This window comes from Garra rufa, chromosome 19 (assembly GCF_049309525.1).
Source record: "Garra rufa chromosome 19, GarRuf1.0, whole genome shotgun sequence".
In the NCBI taxonomy this organism is placed as follows: Eukaryota; Metazoa; Chordata; class Actinopteri; order Cypriniformes; family Cyprinidae; genus Garra; species Garra rufa.
In genome coordinates, this window is record NC_133379.1 from 24,470,295 (window position 1) to 24,491,660 (window position 21,366).

The 21,366-nt window shown below is 39.2% G+C and overlaps 2 protein-coding genes and 1 pseudogene across 2 annotated transcripts; all 3 read right to left on the reverse strand.

Moving 5' to 3' along the window:
* Window positions 1-1,956: 1,956 nt before the first annotated feature.
* On the reverse strand, window positions 1,957-2,892 carry LOC141291902 (olfactory receptor 2C1-like). The gene has a single exon (XM_073823904.1). It carries the CDS (start codon window positions 2,890-2,892, stop codon window positions 1,957-1,959), a length of 936 nt encoding a protein of 311 aa, XP_073680005.1.
* Window positions 2,893-12,501: 9,609 nt separating this feature from the next.
* Window positions 12,502-13,434, reverse strand: LOC141291851 (olfactory receptor 13C4-like). The gene has a single exon (XM_073823868.1). The coding sequence runs from the start codon at window positions 13,432-13,434 to the stop codon at window positions 12,502-12,504; it is 933 nt and encodes a 310-aa protein (XP_073679969.1).
* Window positions 13,435-15,602: 2,168 nt separating this feature from the next.
* On the reverse strand, window positions 15,603-20,661 carry LOC141292017 (olfactory receptor 13C8-like; annotated as a pseudogene).
* Window positions 20,662-21,366: the final 705 nt, after the last annotated feature.

Sequence of the window (21,366 nt, forward strand, 5' to 3'; positions counted from 1 at the left end):
GTGGTTAACATTAATTTTTTCAACACCTCAGCAGTCCAATGCCAATCTTGTGTTGTGTTCGCGTCATTTTACTGATGACTGCTTTTCCAATCTTGGGGAGTAACGTTACAACGCGAGATTCACCAAACGCTTGGTTTTAAAAAATGGATCAGTGCCCAGTTTATTTGGACCGGCTTGCTCCTCTGAACTTCTACCTGTAAGTATGATTAATAATTGTATTTTCTAGCGATCGTTCAAAATACGTCTTTGTGTACGTTATGGTGTGTAACAACCCCGCACATGTCTTGGTAACCGGCTAACTTGCGTTTCTGTAGTTCTGTTGTTCAGCTGTGAGTGCAATGTAGTCTAAAAAGTCTTGTGATTGATGCAGCTTGACTGTCTGTCTGCCTTATTAGTTTAAGTAATGATAATGATAAACGATGGCTTAACGCAGTGTTATGGATTGTACAGTGTTGAAGTTCACAACGTAGAGATGTGTCCGGTTCGCTTACAAAAGCAAATTGTAACATATGACACCCACTGAGAAACGTCCTGCTCCGGTCGTGCTTGCAAAACAGTTTCTTGTCGATGTGACACTTAAACAGTTTCATCGTCAGACTCCGGCTCGAATTGATAGGGTAAAATCGAGGCTATCTTTTCTATGCATTAACAGGTCTCCGCAGCTGTCATTCAGTTATGCCAATGGGCGTTTCGTTTTGCGCTGAAGCGGTAGACCAATCCAAAAGGACTGCACCATCTGACCAATCACAGCAGTGAGGGCTCACTGAAAGGAGGGGTTTAGAGAGACTGATTCTTCGAACTGCTTCACACGAGTCGTTTACGAATCATTTAGAAACGGGGTAAAATTAAATCTAATTTTTGAGAAAACTAAAGTGTTTTTTGAACTTGCATACATGTAAACCTGTTTTAAGAGACTATTACAACAATATTAACTACCTTTAACATGGCATAATAGGGGCACTTTAATATTAGTCTGATAAATTTTAGTTTAACTAATTGGTTGCATACACATATTTATACCAATAACAGATCAACTTTTAGCTGGTTGTGTTTTGGTTGGAGGCAGTGAAATAGAAATAATAATTAAAAAAAAAACTACTGTTTTAATGCATGTGACACAGGCCTGCTTTGTTTTTTAATAGCATTAAAGATGTGTCAAATACAATGTCAAATACTAAGATATAATCACTTATATAATATACATACTGTATATTTCTCAGCTTTTAAACCATGTGACATTAATCGTCACACTGGCAGAAATCCCAGAGCCGAGCATTTGCTGAAGATAGCTGTCTTTCTATTTTTCTTTGGATTTTTTCTCATCCTTCTTTGCATATTTTTTAAAAAATGTATTTTTTAAGAATATTTGCATGCATGCAATCTATCCACATATTATTAAATGTAAGGTGTGTTAAACTGAAACATTCAGATTCAGTTTAATGAGTGGTGGGCATTAGTAAATAACAATAATGGAGCATCTAGAATTAGATTAGATTAGATTAGATTAACTTTATTAATCCCAAAGGGAAATTAAATCTTCGTAAATGGCTCAAATGCATTCAATAAATACTAATACAATAAACAATATGGTATTTTAACCTTTGGATTTTGGCTTGCCAGAAGTCTTACAAAAATCTTGGCCGGCATTACTGAATTTTAACCAGAAGATGGCACCAAAGTGTTACTTTGGTGAATACAGATCCACTGTATTCATGAGAACTATTGTTTTAATGAATCAGACACAGGTCAGCTTTAATCAAATGCTAAGACACAAGCACTTACAGTATATAAATATGCATAATAATGTACTTCTTTAGCCATTACATCATGTAACATTAATAGTACAGCTTAAAGGTTATATAAGAACATCTCAAATAAACTTCAGGTTTAATGAAAGATCAGTGCAATGTAGAATAAAGACAAAAAACAGCCAGCACTAAATTATAATAGTGTATACTACAAGTTCTTAATTCTTAAACTTCGGAAAATGCACAGTATTTTTGCCCTTACTGGACTTAGTTTTATACCATATATTACAGGATTAACAACAGGGGGAACAATCAGAAATATTACAGTGAAAAAAGTGTATAACATACGAGGCAATGTTTTTGCTCTTAATTCTGTTTGGGAAGAATCAAAAAACACACAGGCTATGTAGTTCAAAAAGGTAATCAAGTGCGGCATACATGTGCTAAAGAACTTCTCTCGATTTACTTTAGATCTTCTACAAGCTAGAATTATTTTTAAATAGGAAATCAGAACCAAGCCAATTAAGACAAGTGCAGTGACATACATCCATCCAATTAAAATCCCATTCAAAATATCTTGCTTGCATGCAAGATTAACCAAGGACAGGTTTTCACAGAAAAGTTTATCAATTTCATGTCTGCAAAAAGGGTGTTTCATAGCAACTAAAATGGCCATTATACTCAAAAAAGAAGGATATATCCAAATAAAAGTCACCAGGCTCCTCACAGTGAAAGTTGACATAATACTGTGATAATGTAAAGGTCGACAGATCGCTATGTACCTATCAACAGCCATGACACTTAAATTTGAGAATTCTCCAGCACCATAAACAATGATGACAAGACTTTGTAAGATACATTCCTCAAGTGAAATCCTGTTTGTTTCCGTGAGTAAATAAATCAAAGCCCGGGGATAAAATCCTGTAGCTCCGCATAGATCATTAACACACAGATTACACAAGAAAATGTACATAGGCTCATGCAGGGCTTTCTCAAAAGCAATAATCATAATCAAAGTGGCATTCACAACAATAGTCAAAAGGTAACATGGAAGCGCAAAAGAAAAAAATATGATCCTGCTGGTCCAGTCCCACTCATTCAGAGCCGTGACAGTGAGAAAGTGGAAAGAGGAAATATTATCCATTTCTTCAGATCAAACAAGGCCGAAAACAATGTAGAATTTCTCCTGCATTCAATCTTGTGTATCTTGTTATACTGTTGTAAGACTAAATCTTTTAAAATAGACTTTTAAGCAGTATGTTGTATCAAAATGGCTTGAAAGGCTGTGAGGTTTGGAGAAGGCCTCTGAACGCCTCTTTTAGAGATCCATCCTGCATTCTGCTCACAGCTGCGTGAAGGAACTTTATATACAGTCAGATACGAAACATTTTAATGATCTAACAGTCCTTTGATAATTCAGAAATAATTATAGAATGCAAATGTGACTTTGAAATGCTTTAGATGACTTTATCCTTCTGTAATTCTGAAGCAAATGATGATTTCAGGAAATACTAATCTAATATATTTAGATGAACTGTAACTGAACTAAATGTTAATTTTAGGACCCTTTACATGTTCCTCAGAGACTTCTAAATACCTGGGTTTTTCAAATCAATGTGGAATGTTTGGCATCTTTAATTCAATATTTTTAAAGTTGTAAATAAATATTACAAAGTGCATTTTACATTAAAATAATATTTCAGACTATTTATTTTTAAAAGTACTATTAATTCAATGCATCACTTGCTGTTTCTTTATAATTATTTGTAAGATTGAGCTATTTCTGAATGAAAATGATTTTTTGGTAACGCTTTAGATTACAACCCGCAAAGAACTACGTAAGTACACTGAATTTACGGTGTATGTTTCTGTAATTATAGTGTACCTATTAAAGTACGTATGTGTAGGTATAAGGGAACAATAGGCTATGTTGCGTTTTGGTAATTTTGGGGTTAACAACCAGATATGCGACCTGCAAAGAACTGCGTAAGTAAACTGAAGTTACGGTGTATGTTTCGTATTTATATTGTAAGGGAACAATATTACGTTTGGGTAATATGGAGGTAGCACACAGATATACAAATAATTTTTAATGGAATTACTTAAAAACTTAGAAGATACATATTAAATCGTAAGTTTGGTGTATCTATAGGTAAGCTTTTTAAAATTACTGGGAAAATATACTCTTGTTCTATGTAGATACAGGGTAAGTGCGACACCTGCGGGTTGTTCAATCCCCCCTGTTCAATGAAGTTAAAGGGTAGTTACAATACATATCTGATATCCTTGACTCTGAAACCTTTATTTAAAAAACAACCTATTCATACATTTGCAATATATAAAATATTTTTATAGTCGTTTATAGTAGTTTATTATCTAGATTATTGTCTTGATCCACTCCTCGAAGGCGGCGCGCATCATTCCAACACATCTCACCAGAAACACAGCATGTCGTAATAGACCATTTGCACACTTCGGTTGTATCCGAAATCGCCCCCTATACTCTAATTCACTATTCCCTATGTTAGTCCACTCATACAGTCCACTTGAAGGAGTGAATGAAAATGAGTGAGTGAATTCGGACACTAAGTGCACCGGTGCTTTTGCATAGTATGCTTGCTGTTTAACAATCATTTAAAACGGACAGTTCCAGTAGTAAGATTAAAGAATTTGTCTTTAACTATGTCACGGAAATTACGTATAAACCCTAGTTAAACAAACTGAATAATCAATTTACAACGAATTTGTACCTGTGTTGTACGCTGTATTACGCCGTGGACGAGCGCATTGTAAAATGAACGAATGAATGATTCAGCTGCGGGCACCATCTTTTGGCAAGACACGGGAATTCAATCGGTGCGCGACTCTCAGTGCATTATGGGTTATCTCTAGCTGTTAAGTGTACAGTGGTTGTACAGTCGTGGCCAAAAGTTTTGAGAATTACATAAATATTGGAAATTGGAAAAGTTGCTGCTTAAGTTTTTATAATAGCAATTTGCATATACTCCAGAATGTTATGAAGAGTGATCAGATGAATTGCATAGTCCTTCTTTGCCATGAAAATGAACTTAATCCCAAAAAAAACTTTCCACTGCATTGTTAAGAAGGCTTCAGGGCGTCCAAGAAAGTCCAGCAAGCGCCAGGATCGTCTCCTAAAGAGGATTCAGCTGCGGGATCGGAGTGCCACCAGTGCAGAGCTTGCTCAGGAATGGCAGCAGGCAGGTGTGAGCGCATCTGCACGCACAGTGAGGCCAAGACTTCTTCTGCAAAAAGTATGGCGAATGGACTGCTGAGGACTGGGGCAAAGTCATATTCTCCGATGAAGCCTCTTTCCGATTGTTTGGGGCATCTGGAAAAAGGCTTGTCCGGAGAAGAAAAGGTGAGCGCTACCATCAGTCCTGTGTCATGCCAACAGTAAAGCATCCTGAGACCATTCATGTGTGGGGTTGCTTCTCATCCAAGGGAGTGGGCTCACTCATAATTTTGCCCAAAAACACAACCATGAATAAAGAATGGTACCAAAACATCCTCCAACAGCAACTTCTTCCAACAATCCAACAACAGTTTGGTGAAGAACAATGCATTTTCCAGCACGATGGAGAACCGTGCCATAAGGCAAAAGTGATAACTAAGTGGCTCGGGGACCAAAACGTTGATATTTTGGGTCCATGGCCTGGAAACTCCCCAAATCTTAAAACTTGTGGTCAATCCTCAAGAGGCGGGTGGATAAACAAAAACCCACTAATTCTGACAAACTCCAAGAAGTGATTATGAAAGAATGGGTTGCTATCAGTCAGGATTTGGCCCAGAAGTTGATTGAGAGCATGCCCAGTCGAATTGCAGAGGTCCTGAAAAAGAAGGGCCAACACTGCAAATACTGACTCTTTGCATAAATGTCATTTAATTGTCGATAAAAGCCTTTGAAACATATGTAGTGCTTGTAAGTATATTTCAGTACATCACAGAAACAACTGAAACAAAGATCTAAAAGCAGTTTAGCAGCAAACTTTGTGAAAACTAATATTCTCAAAACTTTTGGCCACGACTGTACACTCGTTTTTGTGGTACATTGTGGGATTGAACGAGTGCACTCAGAAACGTCCACTATGGTATTGAACACCACTTAAAAAGGCCATCCCCTCAAATTAAGGGTATAGGGGGCGATTTCGGATACAGCCTTCCTGTTTTTTTGACCGGAAATACGTAATCGTAGTGGAACTCTACTTCCGTCCCGACAACGAAGAACAGAATGGCCAAATGAGATGCTAATGATTTGTCATCGTAGATCACAGTTCAGTAGAAGTGACACAGGCTAACATGAAAACCCACTACTTACCTTCGTATTTTTCAATAAACTGTTCGTGAAAAAATTTGTATCTTTTTTCATTTTTGTTCCTTTTGTAATTGAATTTTCTCTGACTATTCAACCATGTTCCATACACAACGATGTTCCGTACAGATTACCTTTTACCGCTGATCGCTGAATAAATACTTTCATATCATATATATCATATATAATCAAATATAAACTATATATCTGTGTCATCTTCATTTCTCTCTCTTTCATCCCCAATCACGACAGCGACACTCCCACCATTTGTTCCAGTGACATTTCGATAAGTTTGCTAGGTCTGCCTACTGCACTTGAAAATGGATGGTGGGCAAACTAAACGTGAGACAGGCTCTTGGGAGGGGAGATGACTAAAGCAGCGAAAATGTGCATTTTGATTTAATTTATGGATCTCACAGTATTTCAGGCTTTGTGAAATTAATATTATGTTATCACAAATTGTTAAACAAATTACTTTTTGTTGAATAAATGCTTTGAAATGGGAATATTTAAACGTCAATTGTGGGCGATGACCACTTGGTGCCACTCAATGTCAGAGACAGTTGTTAAAAACCGTGCAGTGATGATTTTTATATTCTTAGTCAATTAAGTTAGCATTAACACAAGCATTAATGTTAATTTTTAAAAAAGGAGAAAAAAAGTTGGCATCAATTAAAAGTTACATGAATTTAATATTTTAACATTTTAAATGGTCATGCATTAACAAATTAAACACGAATTAAACATTGATTGTAACGTAATTTCATTGCCAATTTTTCATAAAAAGTTATTTAATTTATTTTTAAAAATGATAGGATATTCAGAAGTTATTTAATAATTTTCGACACTGAAATCAAGGTACGCACTCTGTACTGAACACCGTTAATGCTTATCATATTCTGTACACGTGCGGAGGAGGTACTTTTCCCCCCTTTTCTCAAAAACTATTGGTTCAAAAGACATCAATCAAAGTGTGTACTGCGCAATAGTTATTCTCCCAGAGAATGATCACACAAACATGCTTGTCATGCTTTCAATAACGGAGGAGTGGTCGCTGGCGTGTGGTGAAGGGCGAAAAGTGTACGGAACATGGTTAGTCTAAGGCTGTGTCCAAATTCAGGGTCTACATCCTTCGGAGGACTCATTTGAAGGATGTTACGTCACAGCGCCGCGACGAAGGCTGTCCAAATTCATAGGATCCTTCAAATGCGTCCCACAAATACGTCCTCCTTTTCCCCGAATTTGAAGGATGGGTCTGGTGGATCCTTTCCCGTCCTACCTATCCCACAATTCCTTTCGGCAGAGCGCTTCCAGAATTTTCAAATAATGGCGGACGAAGCAAGCGGTAGTAATGATGGAAGTTTTAAAAAAACTGGCGTTTCAAAAAATATTTTTTACAGCGGTTGTCTAGTTAGGCCTTTGGTTTTAGCGTTAAGCTTATTTTTTTACATTTGTATGTATATTTGTTAAAAAAAACATCACTTTCATAAACTAGCTTCTTTCTTACTGCCTGTGTGAATATCCCCTTACACACAGCTAATTTCTTGTTAGTGACTGAAGATGTTTTTAACGCTTTTAGGGATGAAAGAGTAGTTATTTTGTTTTGTGCAGTACAGATAACCTTACTTCTTGCTTAGCGCTGTCACGGTTGCTAGGCGACACGATATGAACAAAGGGGAAGGGAGGGAACTGAAAGAAGTGTAGGCTGTCCAAATTCACTGACACCTACTTCCAGGTTTTGCGGTCTTTGGAGGACCCCTCCTCCTTCAACCTGGTAGGAAGGATCCTAAGGAGGATGCAGACCCTGAATTTGGACACAGCCTAAGTTACATCGGCAAAAGAAATGTTTGGTAAATGTAAAAGGCTGGTGGTGTAGACCCGCTCCATGTTTGACGCTAGACCACTAGACTGACAATAGTTGACAGGAAGAGAGGATCCACTACAATGACATACTTCCGGTTTTTGTGAAAAACGTCTCAGTGACGAATTCAGCGTGAGACTCACACAATTGACACTTTTCACACGCTACACATCTATTTTCTCACCCAGTCAAAAGCACTCTCAGTTAAAACTGTAATAATAAGATATTGGCTAAACATATTTGGTAAAGGCTACAGAGCGTATTTGTGTTTGTGCTCTGGAAATCGCCACAAGACAACAGGCTCGTTTGAGATGCGCCTAGCCTCACCTGAAATGTAGGCGAGAGTAGGCGGCTGCAGTAAGGGGAGGGGTAAAATAAGCGCAGTCAAGACGGACAGTTCTGAGCTCTGGAAGCAGAACAGATACCTACGAGATCAAAGGCGGATATCGCGTTATTCACAATCACGTGCTGTGTTGTTGATAAACATGAGATAATTTAAGTTCTATTGCTTTTATATGAAAACAAATACGATGAACAAAACACTCAAAGTGCTTGCTTTTTAATTCCATACAAAATGCGTATTTATTATCCATTTTTACTTTAATACAAACGTGTATTTTATATTTTTATAGTAATATAACAACAATCACACACAGAGATCGCACTGTCATAGTGTTTGGGAATATTCATGCAGAATTTAAACACATAACCACATGATATTAGATTACAAAATAAAACATTTTAGAAAAGAATGCAACATCACAGTTGATTGAACCAATGAGCATTAAGTTGTGTCGTCAGCCAGTCGTTTCCCATGCGCCCGACTGCTCAATCCGACACAGCCGCCTCGCCATCGCAAGAGTTTTTTGGCACACATCAGCACGATGTCTGAGCAAGTCGGACGTAACTCGGACACTTTTCTAATCGGCATGCATCTTGTGTTGATCACCGGTGATCGATTCTGCTCAGATTTTGCTCAAATGAAAATGGTAAATTTTCTCAAATGACCAAAAAATTTAGTTTGTATCATGATTAAAATGCCAGATGTGGCAAAAAAGTGTTAGGCCCTGCTTGCAAGTGTAGAAATTACGACAAAAGTAACTGAAAAGTAATTAAAGTAAGTAACCTGTGAAATACTCATTTTCATTTATTTTGCAGAACTGTTTTCCAATATTACTGTCGTAAGAATAATAATATCAAATTATTATTATCATTATATTCTAATTTGTTTGGTTTCTAAATATACCAGTGTGAGAATAATATAGACTGAGACACCATATCACAACTAAAAACAGGATTGAGTCCCCTTTAAACGTCAAGATCAAGTCAATTCACTAGCTTTTTTCTTTGTTTAGTTTGGACACTGAAACTGTATTGGAGCTCTTAATTATGAACTCCAAGCTGAACTCAAAAGTTGGCATCCCTGATTATATGAATGTTTAAACGATTGCAGAAATGTTATTTATTTTATAGGGTTTAAAATGTGGTCTTAATAACATTATGTAGACCTATTCTTGGAAACGAGGTGGCAACAGAAATCACACAGAACAGAATGAAATGTTATAATTTCATATTAAGTAATAACGTTAAATGTTTATATGATTTATACATGTCAGTATTGTACGTGTCTGTAAAAACATAAATAAATTTACGTTTTGCAGAACCACATTTTACGTAAAATACATACGAATTATGAGGTCACTTTGCTATATGTATTGTACCTAACCTGTAACTTCGTTGAACAAGAGGGTAACAATCGCCACTTTAATTTTCAACCCGCAGATGGCGCACTTAGGCCCCGATCACACCGAACGTGTCTTTTAGTTCTAAAAACGCGGGGCACACAGCACTGCCTTTTTTTGGTGGCTTTTAAAAAAGAGCAGTGTGCTGCGTTTTTTTTTTTATGTTGCTAAGCAACGACCAAAACAACTGTCCTGTCAGTCAAATCAAGGGATTATAGCGCCAGCGCTCTAAAATCTTTGGTGTTTGCTGTAAATTAAAATGTCATATTAACAAAATACAGCTCCGGGTTACCCACGACAGACACCAAAAGTTTCTCCTCCATTTCTTGCAGTCTCCGGTAGCATGTAGCGAGTGGGGCGAAGCGAGCGTTTTCAATTCATTCATATGGAAGTTGTGCGTAAACGGTCGCGTGGTGCATTTTGGGATTGGAAGCGGCGCGGAGAAGGCGTTGAGAGCTGCTGAGAGCGTCAAAAGGTTGGGCATTCCTCAACTTAATGCAAATCTCGAGTGCAAAACGCTGGGCGAAAACCAATCGCTGTGAGAAGTAGGCAAGGCAACTATGACGCGTGTTACCGAAACTGGTGGATTACTGAACTGAAATCACATAGTATTGAAAAGTAAATGTACTTTGCATGTTTTCATTACATGCTACAGTTTATTTTGTGAACCGCCAATAAAAAAGAAAAATGAAGCGCAAACAGGGTGTAAACATTGTTTTTCCATAGGCGTGCTCTGCTGTAAATTTGACACTTCCCAAAGCAGTGGCAATGTAGTGTTGCCAGCGGCACTGAGCGCAAATTTGACGCTGTAGTGAGAACACACCATTACGGACCGTTACGGTGCATTCACACTACAAAAAACACTCCCCAAAGCAGTGGCGTTGTAGCGTTGCCAGCGGCACTGAGCGCAAATTTGACGCTGTAGTGTGAACGCACCACGCACCGTTACGGTGCATTCACACTACAGCGTCAAATTTGCGCTCAGTGCCGCTGGCAACGCTACAACGCCACTGCTTTGGGGAGTGTCAAATTTAGAGCAGAGCACGCCTATGGAAAAACAATGTTTACACCCTGTTTGCGCTTCATCGTCGTCTTTTAACGGCGGTTCGCAAACTAAACATTGGCATGTAATGAAAACATGCAAAGTGCATTTACTTTTGCATGCCTTTTTTAATGATATGTGATGTCAGCTCAGTAATCCATCAGTTTCGGAAACACGCGTCATAATCTTGCCTTGCCTCCTTTTCACAGCGAATGGTTGTCGCCCGGCATTTTGCGCTCGAGATTTGCATAAAGTTGAGGAAAGTCCAACCTTTTGACGCTCTCAGCTGCTCTCAACGCCTTCTCCGCGCCGCTTCTAATCCCAAAATGCACCACGCGGCCATTTATGCTCAACTTCCATATGAATGAATTGAAAACGCTGGCTTCACCCCGCTCGCTACGTGCCAGTGTGAACGCACCGTTACCCTGTATCTACATGGAACAAGAGTATATTTTCCCAGTTATTTAAAAAAAAGCTTACGAATAGATACAGCAAACAGTCGATTTATGCCTGGCACAGTAATATAATAGATACCTGTTAACACCATACGCAGTTCTTTGCAGGTCGCATATCTGGTTGTTATGCCCAATTATCAAAACGTAACATGTTCTCTTATACCTACAAGTAAGTTCTTTATAGGTACACTATAATTACAAAAACGTACGCGTAAATTGCAGGTTGCATATCTGGGTTGTCCTTATTACCCAAATTTAACATATTGTCCCCTTATACCTACATGCACGTTCTTTATAGGTACACTATAATTACAGAAAAGTACATCGTAAATTCAGTATACTTATGTAGTTCTTTGCAGGTTGCATATCTGGCTTGTTACCCCCTTACCCAAATTTAACATATTGTTCCCTTATACCTACATGTATGTTCTTTATAGGTACACTATAATTACAGAAAAATACACCGTAAATTCAGTGTACTTACGTAGTTCTTTGCAGGTTGTAATCTAAAGCGTTACAGATTTTTTTTAATTTACATTTTATTTGAACATTTTTATAATTCTGCCTTACTAAAATGCTTCAGAAATCTTCTTAAGAAATTGTCCTGTCCTGTATTCAGTGTATGTGAGCTACACACACTAATTTTGAGGTATAATTTTACATCTTACTGCAATATAACATTTTCAGATTTATTTTTATAATTTATAAAAATAATTGATCAATAAAATGATATTTAAAATGTTGGATATAACACATTTACAGTATGATCTCGACCGCATGAATTTAGGTTACATAATAGGTTGCATTATCATATTAATACCAATAATAAATAAACATTTGGCTGGTTGTGTTTTGGTAAGAGGCAGTGAAATAGAAATAATTAAAAAACCATGAACACATGAGGACAGAACATGACTTGCTAATATTTGACTTGCGTGGCATTTAGGGTGTTACCAGAGGATGGCATCAAAGTGTTGCTTTGATGTCTGTTTCCTTGGTTGAGTTTCAGTGTTTATAAATATTTACAACATCCTATACCGAGACAAGGCTTGCTTTCTTTTTTATTGACTTTAATAACATTAAAATGTGTGATATGCAGTGTCAAATGCTAAGATATAAGCACTTATAGAAATGTATGAATATATGTCTCAGCTTTTAAATCATGTTATGTTGACAGCTCAAACAACACATTGTTCTTTTTAAATAACATAATACGAGCACACACTTGTTTTTGCAGCACAAACTAAAACATTTATTACTGCCACTTTTTATGAAGCATCATTATAAAAACAGCCAGCACTAAATTATTCATAACAGTGCATACTACAAGTCATTAATCTTTGAACTTTTGAAAATATACAGTATTTTTGCTCTGATTGGACTTAATTTTATACCATATATTACAGGATTGACAACAGGGGGAATAGTCAGGATTATAACAGACAAAAATGTATATGTAATATTAGACAACGTTTCTACTTTAAATCTTGTGTAAAGAGAATCAAAAAGACCAAAGGTTGTGCTCAGAAAGGAAACCAAGTGTGGTATACATGTGCTGTAGAACTTCTCTCGATTTACTTTAGATTTTCTGCAGGCTAGAATTATTTTCAAATAGGAAATCAGAACAAAAACAAAAAAGACAGACATGCTGATATAGACAAATCCATTTAAGATCTCTTGAAAAACATCTTGTTTGCATGCAAGGTTCAGCAAAGAAAGGTTTTCACAGAAAAGCTTATTTATGTTATGTCTGCAAAAAGGGTATTTTAGAGCCAATGAAATTGCCAATCCACTTACTAAACAAGGAAATATCCAAATAAAAGTTACCAGGCTCCACACAGTGAAAGGTGACATAATACTGTGATAATGTAAAGGTCGACAAATCGCTATGTACCTATCAACAGCCATGATGCTTAAATTTGTGAATTCACCAGTTGCATAGAACACAATGACAAAACCTTGTACACTACATTCCTCAAGTGAAATTTTGTTTGTTTCTGTGAGTAAATATGCCAAAGCCCTGGGATAAAACCCTGTAGTTCCACACAGATCATTAACACACAGATTGCACAAGAAAATGTACATGGGCTCATGCAGGGCTTTCTCAAAAGCAATAATTATAATCAAGGTGGCATTTAGAACAATAGTCAGAAGGTAACCTGGAAAAGCAAAAGAAAAAAATATGATCCTGCTCTTCCAGTCCCACTCATTCAGAGCCGTGACAGTGAGAATGTGGGAAGAGGAAATGTTATCCATTTCTTCTCAAAATCAGACTCCAGATCAAACAAGGCCAACACAATCAATGTAGAATTTCTCCTGCGTCCGTTCTTCTGTATCTCGTTGTATTGGAAGTCTTTAAATAATTTAAAATAGATTTTAAAGCAGTATGCTGTATTAAAATGACTTAAAGGGCTGTGAGGTTTGGAAAAGGTCCTGAACACCTCTTTTAGAGATCCATCCTGCATTCCGCTCACAGCTGCATGAAGGAACTTTATATACATTCAGATATGCGACATTGTTATGATCTAACAGTCCTTTGATAATTCAGAAATATTTGTATGCACACGTGACCTTGGGGTGAGTGTTTATACTATTATATGACTGTATCCTTCTGTAATTCGGAAAAGGCCCAGCAGAAACTCTTCAACTAAATACACAATTTATTCTGGATGAATTGTAACTAGACCAAATGTTACTTAAGACCCTTTCCTCAGGAGCCAAATACAAAGATTTCCAAAAAACACAACCTTTAGCACTCAAATTCACCCAAAAATCACACTTTACTCATGCTTATGTCTTATTTAACTGATAAAAAAAATATTGGATTGCAATATTTGATTGTTTGGGCACTTTATCACTTATTGTGAACCTTCATGCAGAAATACCATTAGCCAAGTGGTTGCTAAAACAGACTATCTTTATTATTCCCTTACAGTCTGTCATGTACGAAGTCACGTCGGAATGTACCAAAGAAATAGGATCTCGCCTGAGAGCCCTATCACTTCAAGTGTAAACTAAACAAGTTAATGCACATTTCCTTGTGAGATTTGCATCTTCCACTTCACCCCCACAGTGCAGGTATAAATGCACACAACGCAATGCACACTCAGCTTTTCCCTTCAGAGCAGAGTGATTTGAGTCCCCTCTGTGCTTCTGCACAGAGAGAGGGCTAATTTCCCTAAAAGATCAAAACATGAGTGTGATGTTGCGTCTTTTTAAAGCTGTCATTCCACTCGTGTTTGGATGCACTATTTTAATTGCCGCTGGATGACAATCACAATCATTGCCTCGTGTCTGGGAGCTAAGCACGCTCATGTTGCTTTCATGGATGAATTATGTTCTGTGGGAAGATGACCATCTCAGTGCTGCGGTCGAGACTCCAATACCTCAAAGTGGTGTAGTCCTCCTACCAATGTTCCGATCTAGTTCCACTTCTGTGCCTTGGAAGAAGGCTACTTTGGTGAATAGCCAGGGTGACAGTGAGGTCTAACCCGTCAAATAAATCTCCATGGGCCAAGCTCTGGAGTTTCCTGCTGGACACGCTGGTCCTTCTCATGGCGGGCCAGCCGTCTCATTCCGGGCTGCTCTGGATGACCAGATGTTAATCACAGCATCGTAGGTTGAGTTGCAGTCTGGATATGAAGCCTCAGCAGGTTCTCCGCCCCCAGCCCCAGTGCCATTCTTTCTGGAAGGATGGAGCATCCTTTGTATCCTTCTCTATTTGTTCTAATGCTGGCCCTTTAGCCAACAGTAGCCAAAGTAAAAAAAGAGTTTCCACCATCGCTGGCTAATATGGACCATCAGACTTGGCTACATGATTCAGTTTACCTGGCATTCCCCCAAATTCAAGGGCATCCAGTTCACCTCTGTTTTGACCAGTGATGCTCCTGTCTCAGGGTCAGAAACCACAATCAGAAACACTTTCCTACTGGTGAAAGTGTTGGGCGATATGCTCAATTTTCATATTGTCCTATCGTCAGCCTGTGACATCGCCATTACATGATACTATCTGGCTAATTTATTTATCTATGTACTAAATTCCTTATTTGATTTGTAAGGGTAGGTCTTGTTAATCGGCATGTGACTTTAGTTGTATGTGAACAGCACGCTGACGGTAGTTCAGCCAGAGTGGTTCCAGTTTACTTTCAGTTTCATTCACTGCTACCTGCTATCTTCAATAAGTAGTAAATGTGCGCTCATGAATTTAAGTTAGTTTATCTTTCTTAACCCGTCATATTGCGATAATGTTACTGCTGCATGTCTGATTTTTGTTGATTGTCCCCTCAGGCTCTCACACTTAGTAGGGGTGGCCGCGGTCTCAAGGGTTTGGCTTTAGCAGCAGGCAGAGGCCTCAAAGCTTCTCAATAGCTGCCAGCGAAAGCTGGTGTTTGTACACACTGCCAATTTCCAATAGTCTTTGGCAATCATAGATGTGTTTCCAAGTGTTTAACAGATGATTTTACGATAAAGTGAGACTGTTTGAAGATGAGATGAGACTAACAGACATAAAAAACACAGTTTTTAGAACCCGAAGTAGCCGCTGTGTCTGACCGTACATCCATCTTTCTTACGGTTCTTAAATTCGGTAATACAATCTTTCATTCAGTAATATAATACTAAAATACAGTAATATAAAAAAATTATAATCCTCCACTTTAACTTCAAAGCGTAATCCCAGATTGCCAGACAATAAAAATATGCATATTAATAAATAAATATAAAAAAATTGTGTTTGAAACACTGTGAGCATGGAGACTGTAGTGCACACCGCAAGTTTGAAAATGTTTAGCTTTACATGTTTAATATAAATAAAAAATGCTCATAAATGGCTGTTCATAAGCATGAGAATGAATTTGCTTTTCCAATAAGTTTTCCTGCTGTTTATGGTCAGATTATTGCAAATATCGACCCATGTTTTTATGCAGCAAACAAAGAAGTTAATTAAAAAATCTAATCAATTAAGATTAGCTGTATGCTATATTAAAATGGACTGAAGGGCTGTGAAGTTTGGAGAAGGCCTCTGAACGCCTCTTTTAGAGATCTACCCCCCACTCTGCGTACAGCTGCGTGAGTGTTCAGTCAGATACACAACATTATAATGATCTAACAGTCCTTTGATAGTTCAGAAACAATTATATAATGCAAACATGATCTTGAGGTGACTGTTTATACTATTAGATGACTATCCTTCTGTAATTCTGAAAATAAAGGTCCATCAGAAACCTTGAATAACTAAATACACTGTTTGTTGTGGATGAACTTGTAGGTGGGCGTCTTTGTTGTTCTTGAGAATTTGCAATTCTGATTTGCTGAAATGCTTCAGAAATATTCTTTTAATTGTCTTGTATTCATTGCATGCAAGCTACACACATTCATTTTGAGGAATATTTTATATCTTCTTGTAACATGTCATTTTCAGATTTTGTTTTAATAATTGATAGTGAGACATTAATAAATAAGAATAATGGATGGCCTAGAACAATATTTAAAACGCTGCCACTTCTAAAGTCTTTTAAAGATACATTTAGTTTACTTAATAGGTTGTATTAACATTTTTATACCAATAATACATTTGGCTGGTTGTGTTTTGGTTGGAGGCAGTGAATGTAACTACATGTAGTTAAAAATATGAACACATGAGGACAGAATATGGCTTGCCAATAATCTTTCAAAAATCGTGAGTGGCTTTTAGGTTTTTACTAGAATATGGTTTCAAGATGTTGCATTGATATTCATTTTCTTGGTTAAGTTTCAACGTTAGCATTAGTCATAACACCTTTAGTGTCAATCTATATGAGAACATGCCACTTTTCTAATGCATGTGACCCAGGCCTGCTTTATTTTATTTTATTGACTTAAATAGCATTAAATACATGCAGCGTCAAATGCTAAGGCATAAACATTTCTTTAATAAACATATATTTCTTGGCTATTAAATCATGTGACATTAATGGTACGGTTCAAAGTAAACATGATCCGGTTTATATAACATTATATAAGAACACACTTGTTTCTGCAGCTCAAACTAAAACATTTATCATTGCCACTTTTTATGAAGCATTACTGTAATGCATCTTGACAAAAAAAAAAAAAAAGCAATCAGCACTATTTATAACAGTGTATACTTGTCATGATCGGGGCTGTGGGTCTCCCCTCAGCCTCCTGAGGTCGCTGTTCACACTGCACTTTCGGATTGCATTCACCTGTCTTTGTCATTTGCACTGATTACACTCACATCTGTTCACAATTATCATTTGGACTATAAGAACTCTTCCTGCTCACTCTGGATTCAGGTCTGCATTGTCTTTTGTCCTCTGTGTATTTTTGTGTTCCAGTTCTACTCATGACCTTGCTCTTGTTTTGTTCAGTTTATGTTTGAGTTTATGTTGAGTCTGCCGTGTTGGCTTTTTGGTTTTGTTTTGTTTGTTATTATTTTCATTAAAGAAACTACTTGCCTGCATTTGGACCCAGACCTTCCCTTACTCCAACGTGACAGAATGCAGACCTCACAAATGGGTCCAGCAGGGAGGAATTTTTTTTTTGAGGCGGCGACCATTCCCTCTGCTCCAATGACGGAGGGGGTGTCTTTTGAGGCGGCGTCGGCAGCGCGCTTTGAGTATATCTACGCCTGCCTGGCGATGGATGCCCGTGTCGCCGAGGATATGCGAAGGCGCCCCTTCTTTGCGGTGGGGGTGGAGACGGAGTTTCGTGGGAAGGCGGCGGCTTCCACTTTCTCTGTTCCTGACGCAGAGACGACTGCGCTCTCTGTTCCTGACGCAGAGACGACTGCACTCTCTGTTCCTGACGCGGAGACGACTGCACTCTCTGTTCCTGACGCAGAGACGACTGCACTCTCTGTTCCTGATGCGGAAACAACTGCGCTCTCTGTTCCTGACGCGGAGGCGACTGCGCTCTCTGTTCCTGACGCGGAGGCGACTGCGCTCTCTGTTCCTGACGCGGAGGCGACTGCGCTCTCTGTTCCTGACGCGGAGGCGACTGCGCTCTCTGTTCCTGACGCGGAGGCGACTGCGCTCTCTGTTCCTGACGCGGAGACGACTGCACTCTCTGTTCCTGACGCAGAGACGACTGCGCTCTCTGTTCCTGATGCGGAAACAACTGCGCTCTCTGTTCCTGACGCGGAGGCGACTGCGCTCTCTGTTCCTGACGCGGAGGCGACTGCGCTCTCTGTTCCTGACGCGGAGACGACTGCACTCTCTGTTCCTGACGCAGAGACGACTGCGCTCTCTGTTCCTGATGCGGAAACAACTGCGCTCTCTGTTCCTGACACGGAGGCGACTGCGCTCTCTGTTCCTGACGCGGAGGCGGCTGCGCTTTCTGTTCCTGACGCGGAGGCGACTGCGCTCTCTGTTCCTGACGCGGAGGCGACTGCGCTCTCTGTTCCTGACGCGGAGACGACTGCACTCTCTGTTCCTGACGCGGAGACGACTGCACTCTCTGTTCCTGACGCAGAGACGACTGCGCTCTCTGTTCCTGATGCGGAAACAACTGCGCTCTCTGTTCCTGACACGGAGGCGACTGCGCTCTCTGTTCCTGACGCGGAGGCGGCTGCGCTTTCTGTTCCTGACGCGGAGGCGACTGCGCTCTCTGTTCCTGACGTGGAAGCAACCGCCGTCTCTGTTCCTGACGCGGAGGCGGCTGTGCGTTCTGTTCCTGACGCGGAGGCGACTGCGCTCTCTGTTCCTGACGCGGAGGCGACTGCGCTCTCTGTTCCTGACGCGGAGGCGACTGTGCTCTCTGTTCCTGACGCGGAGGCGACTGCGCTCTCTGTTCCTGACGCGGAGGCGACTGTGCTCTCTGTTCCTGACGCGGAGGCGACTGCGCTCTCTGTTCCTGACGCGGAGGCGGCTGTGCGTTCTGTTCCTGACGCGGAGGCGACTGCGCTCTCTGTTCCTGACGCGGAGGCGGCTGCGCTTTCTGTTCCTGACGCGGAGGCGACTGCGCTCTCTGTTCCTGACGTGGAAGCAACCGCCGTCTCTGTTCCTGACGCGGAGGCGGCTGTGCGTTCTGTTCCTGACGCGGAGGCGACTGCGCTCTCCGTTCCTGACGTGGAAGCAACCGCCGTCTCTGTCCCTGACGCGGAGGCGGCTGCGCGCTCTGTTCATGACGCGACGGTGACTGCGCTGCACGGGCCTGGCCCGCCATCCCTCCCCCTGAGTTGCCTTCCTCCGTGCCTCCTCCCTCCAGACTTTGGGAACGTCTGGGAGCCGTTCCGTAGGGAGGGGGTACTGTCATGATCGGGGCTGTGGGTCTCCCCTCAGCCTCTTGAGGTCACTGTTCACACTGCACTTTCGGATTGCATTCACCTGTCTTTGTCATTTGCACTGATTACACTCACATCTGTTCACAATTATCATTTGGACTATAAGAACTCTTCCTGCTCACTCTGGATTCAGGTCTGCATTGTCTTTTGTCCTCTGTGTATTTTTGTGTTCCAGTTCTACTCATGACCTTGCTCTTGTTTTGTTCAGTTTATGTTTGAGTTTATGTTGAGTCTGCCGTGTTGGCTTTTTGGTTTTGTTTTGTTTGTTATTATTTTCATTAAAGAAACTACTTGCCTGCATTTGGACCCAGACCTTCCCTTACTCCAACGTGACAATACTACTACTATTAAGCTATTAATCCTTGGACTTTGGAAAATATACAATATTTTTGCTCTGATTGAACCTAAATTTATACCATATATTACAGGAGGGAACAATCAGGAAAATAACAGAAAAAAAAGTATGTAACATAGGAGACACATTTTTTGCTCTCAATTCTGTCTGGGAAGAATCCAAAAAAGAACATGCTATGTAGTTTAGAAAGGTAATTAAGTGTGGCATACATGTGCTGAAGAACTTCTCTTGATTTACTCTAGATCTTTTACATGCTAGAATTATTTTAATGTAGGAAATCAGAACTAAACCAATAAGGACAATTATTGAGGCATACATCCACCCATTAAAAATCCCATACAAAATATCTTCTGTACAACCAAGATTAACCAAAGACAGATTTTCACAAAAAAGTTTAGCTATGTCATGTCTGCAAATAGGGTGTTTCATAGCCACCAAAATAGCAAATATACTTGCAAAGAAGGAAATATCCAAATAAAAGTCACCAGGCCTCTCACAGTGAAAGATGACTGTGAATTCACCAATTGCATAGACCACAATGACAAGACATTGTACAATACATTCCTCAAGAGAAATCCTGTTAGTTTGCGTGAGTAAATATACCAGAGCCCTGGGATAAAACCCTGTAGTTCCACACAGATCATTAACACACAGATTACACAAGAAAATGTACATGGGCTCATGCAGGGCTTTCTCAAAAGCAATAATCATAATCAAGGTGGCATTTAGAACAATAGTCAGAAGGTAGCCTGGAAGCGCAAAAGAAAAAAAAAATGATCCAGCTGGTCCAGTCCCACTCATTCAGAGCCGTGACAGTGAGAAAGTGGGAAGAGGAAACGTTATCCATTTCTTCTGAAATTTTGACCCCAGATCTAACACGGCCAACACAAACAGTGTAATATTCCTCTTGTGTTCAAACCTGAAATCATTCAAATAGAGTTACAAGCAGTATGCTATATTAAAATGGCTTGAAGGGCTGTGAAGTTTGGAGAAGCTCACAGCTGCATGAAGGAACTTTATATTCACAGTTCACAGTCAGATAAACAACATTATAATGATCTAACAGTCTTTTGAGAATTCAGAAATAATTATACAACACAAACATGATCTTGAAGTGACTGTTTACACAATTAGATGACTTTATCCTTCTGTAATTCTGAAAATATAGGTCCAGCAGAAACTTTAAATAACTAAATACACTATTTATTCTGGATGAACTTGTAACTGGGTGTCTTTGTTGTTCTTGGGAATTAGAAATTTTGATTTGCTAAAATGCTTCAGAAATATTCATAAATTGTTTTGTATTCATTGCATGCAAGCTACACACGTTCATTTTGAGTTTAGTTTATAATATTTTAGCTTTATTTATATTTTATTCTCACTTGTAATATGTCATTTTCAGATTTGGTTTCATAATTGATAGTGAGACATTAGCAAATAAGTATAATGGATCAACTAGATCAATATTTAAACTTTTGTTTACTTAATAGGTTGCATTAACATTTTAATACCAATAATACATTTGGCTGGTTGTGTTTTGGTTGGAGGCAGC

What these genes read in the sequence shown, in the direction of transcription:
- LOC141291902 (XM_073823904.1), bottom strand. Translation starts at nt 2,892, where the DNA reads ATGGATAATATTTCCTCTTTCCACTTTCTCACTGTCACGGCTCTGAAT.
- LOC141291851 (XM_073823868.1), bottom strand. Translation starts at nt 13,434, where the DNA reads ATGGATAACATTTCCTCTTCCCACATTCTCACTGTCACGGCTCTGAAT.